This window comes from Phalaenopsis equestris, unplaced genomic scaffold (assembly GCF_001263595.1).
Source record: "Phalaenopsis equestris unplaced genomic scaffold, ASM126359v1 Scaffold000840, whole genome shotgun sequence".
Taxonomy (NCBI): domain Eukaryota; kingdom Viridiplantae; phylum Streptophyta; class Magnoliopsida; order Asparagales; family Orchidaceae; genus Phalaenopsis; species Phalaenopsis equestris.
The window spans coordinates 1,389,830-1,392,900 of NW_018165280.1; the positions used below are offsets into that span (position 1 = coordinate 1,389,830).

The 3,071-nt window shown below is 35.2% G+C and overlaps 1 protein-coding gene across 1 annotated transcript in view; it reads left to right on the forward strand.

The window, feature by feature from the left end:
• LOC110031687 (thiol:disulfide interchange protein TxlA) overlaps positions 1–2,794 on the forward strand; it is a 13,404-nt gene extending 10,610 nt beyond the window's left edge. The window contains exons 2-3 of the mRNA XM_020735024.1: positions 2,383–2,602; positions 2,689–2,794. Of these exons, the coding sequence (XP_020590683.1) occupies positions 2,383–2,580 (198 nt within the window). The 3' untranslated portion in view covers positions 2,581–2,602; positions 2,689–2,794. The remainder of the gene's footprint in view (positions 1–2,382; positions 2,603–2,688) is intronic.
• Positions 2,795–3,071: the final 277 nt, after the last annotated feature.

The following is a 3,071-nucleotide window of genomic DNA, read 5'->3' on the forward strand; positions in this document are numbered from 1 at the left end:
ACTACTTGCGACCTTGCTTGATGGTTTCACGTATAGCAAAAGACTATACGTGGACACTTATGCATCGGGCATAAGCATCGAAAACTGAACCAAGAAGCAAGGAAAGAAAAAAACAAAAATGAGGTGAGAGAGGAGTCCCCGATCCATCTAAAACACCGAAAAGGAGATTGGATCAGTTCTCAAAAGTCATATCGAAAAGACCTGGAAAAGTAGGGCCCATAGGGCCGGTCTTTCCTAACAAACATAAAGGGCAAGCTCGCGCTAAATTTCCCAAACCCCAAAGACATAGGATTAATCAAGGCCACCAAATGCTTTTCCAAAATGTGATGTGTCCTTTCCCTTTTAACTTCTTTGGAGATTTATATGAGCTAGCATGTATATTTTTCTCCTGAGTGCTATCCTCCAATATGCCCTACCCATCCTCTCTTCATCGGGCCAAATCCAACTATCTTCTTCCCCATATATGTTGCGTGTTTGAAATCTATTTGTTGTCAGCAATTCTCGATACTCTTCCGCATTTTGAAAGAACCCCTTTGCTTGTGCATTTTTGTCCTTTATATCAAAATAAATTTTCGATGATCTAGTTTAGTGGAGCATAAAGGAATTCCAGATGATTGATGTAAGAGCGGAACACCAAAGGCTCGAGATGAGCTTAAAATATTTGTGGATATAAATGGGTAAGGGTTACTTCTAGAATTTCAGGAACTCTACTCTTGTTTTGCTTTGATGTGGGAAAATTCACCACTCTTATGTGGATCATAAATTACTAGTCTTATATGAAATTATTTCATATTGTGCATCATTCTCCCCTCAAAAGAAAACTTTTTAACACTATAGCGAGCAATGCATCAATAGCCCATTCAACCATGTGGAGCACAAGTATAAATCACCCGCCTTTCAATCTGTTTTGACCATAGAAAAAGTTGCTATGGCCAATAAGAGCTAAAAATTGCATGGAACATTTGAGTTTAGTCGTATCATTGCCTTTGATATCACTTGCTAGGGAGGGTTAAACACTGGGGGGGGGAGGGATAATTACAAACATTGCAATTTGCAAAACTAGCTCAAAGAAGAGTTTTTGAACCGCCAAACTGATACATTTACGCAGTGATGATCAAACCATTGGGAGTCTGATAAAAATGAAAAAGATTTTGGGTTGGGGAGGGGAGGGGGTGGTGTTCTAATGAGTTTTGATATTTGAGTGAGAACTTTAAAAAAAAAAAGATGAAAAAGGGTACTGATTTTGTAAATAGCAATGTTTTGAGTGCTATGTATGTATTTGCCCCCTTCTCTTTTTGCATTTTTACACAACCTGACCCTTGGAATACTGCCAGCCTGTCATCAAAAACATCCCTTAAAACTGCTAAACAAATCATGCGTTTCTCACCCCTTAATCCAAAGTTAACGCCACCATTACGTTCCATCATTTAATTTCTCAAGTTACAGCATTTAACTTTTAACATGAATTAGAAGTTCAAAAGGATTAGCTCATACAAGTTTAACTAAAGTAGCTCTCATCAAGAGCAAATATAAAATGAGGATTCATAAAGCTAATCCCAGATAGTTATAGTAAGGCTTATTGATGATTACCTCACAATTGTTTCGATATTATATTTCATACCAAATTGGATTGCGCCTTGTAATTTGACTAAACAAATTTTTAGATTATTTTTATAACCACTAATTCATAAACACAAATTAGCTCACACTCTCTGCATGCTAGAGAATGTTGTATTATGATTTTTTAATTGAGTTCACCTTCTCTAATAAAGCAGTATGCTCCTCGAAGCTCATCATTTCTTATGTCAAGTACTAGTTGTGTGGTATTAAGTTTTCATTCCCGCAACATAAATGCCCACAAATTATGCTTAATTATTAATATCCACAAAATATCCATGTATGTGTGCTTGATGACTTGACGTAAAACATCAATATTTTCACTAGTCCTCCTAATTTATTGTATGCATAACAATTTCTATTTACACTTGCCTTATTTTAGCATATAACAGCTATTTTTCACAGTTCTCTCTAGAAATTCTTCTATTTTATAACAAGCAGTTCCAAAGTTACAGGTTGTAATGAACATTTACATTGAGTTGCAAGGCACATTACGTTCTGATTGTCTCATTTTTGATCTCATCACTTTACTTTGAGTTGCATAAAGATTCTATTTACCTAAGAAATATAAGCAAAGACATTTTTATTTACCAATTTCATGCCCAACCCAAGTGAAGAGTCTTATAATCTCATCGCTGCTGCTCTCCTCACAATAAATCAAAACTCATTTTTTTATGAACCAAATAATGAGAAAATTATTTTACCAATTTTTCTTACCTTTGTGGTGTGTTCAATATCTTCTGAAAGTTTTAGTTCTCCCTGCAGCTTATCCACTATGACATAAAGTATATTCCCTGCTTTGTTCTGCTGGATAAAGATGGAAGAGCTTTAGCAAAAACTGGAGTTCCGAGCAGCCGAATGCACGTAATTGCTGGCCTCTCTCATCTTTTAAAGCTGAAGCAGCCCCCCAACCTTAAATCCACGGATTCAACTCTCATGTCAGACTTCACTTCACAATCCTGAAAAGAAAAAACTTTACATGAAGGTAGAGAAATTTGTGAGTCTATATGCATTTTATTTTCTTAAATAGAATGAAAAAAAATTCATCTTTGTGCTATGTGACCATTGCAGACGGAAACCAGTTGGACTGATCATTATAAATGATCGGTTAAGCGGAAGCGGAGGTAATGGATGGAGGATGCTACAAGGTAATGTTTAAATTTTGGGGCATTTACATGCATAAAATGGGGCATTTACATACATACCACGCAATTCTTATACATTTGAATATCTAACACCTAAACTTATTTTTATACATTTATACCGTCAAAAAATTTCATATATCACATCAAAATACCACCATTTTAACTTATAAAAAAGCTAATTATGCCTTTTAATGCATTGGCAAGGTGGTATATATGTAAAAATTGAAGTTCTTGTGTTAGATATGTAAATACATAAGAATTAAGTGGCATGTATGGAAACCTTCCTTTTTTTTCTGTACATTTCTTTAC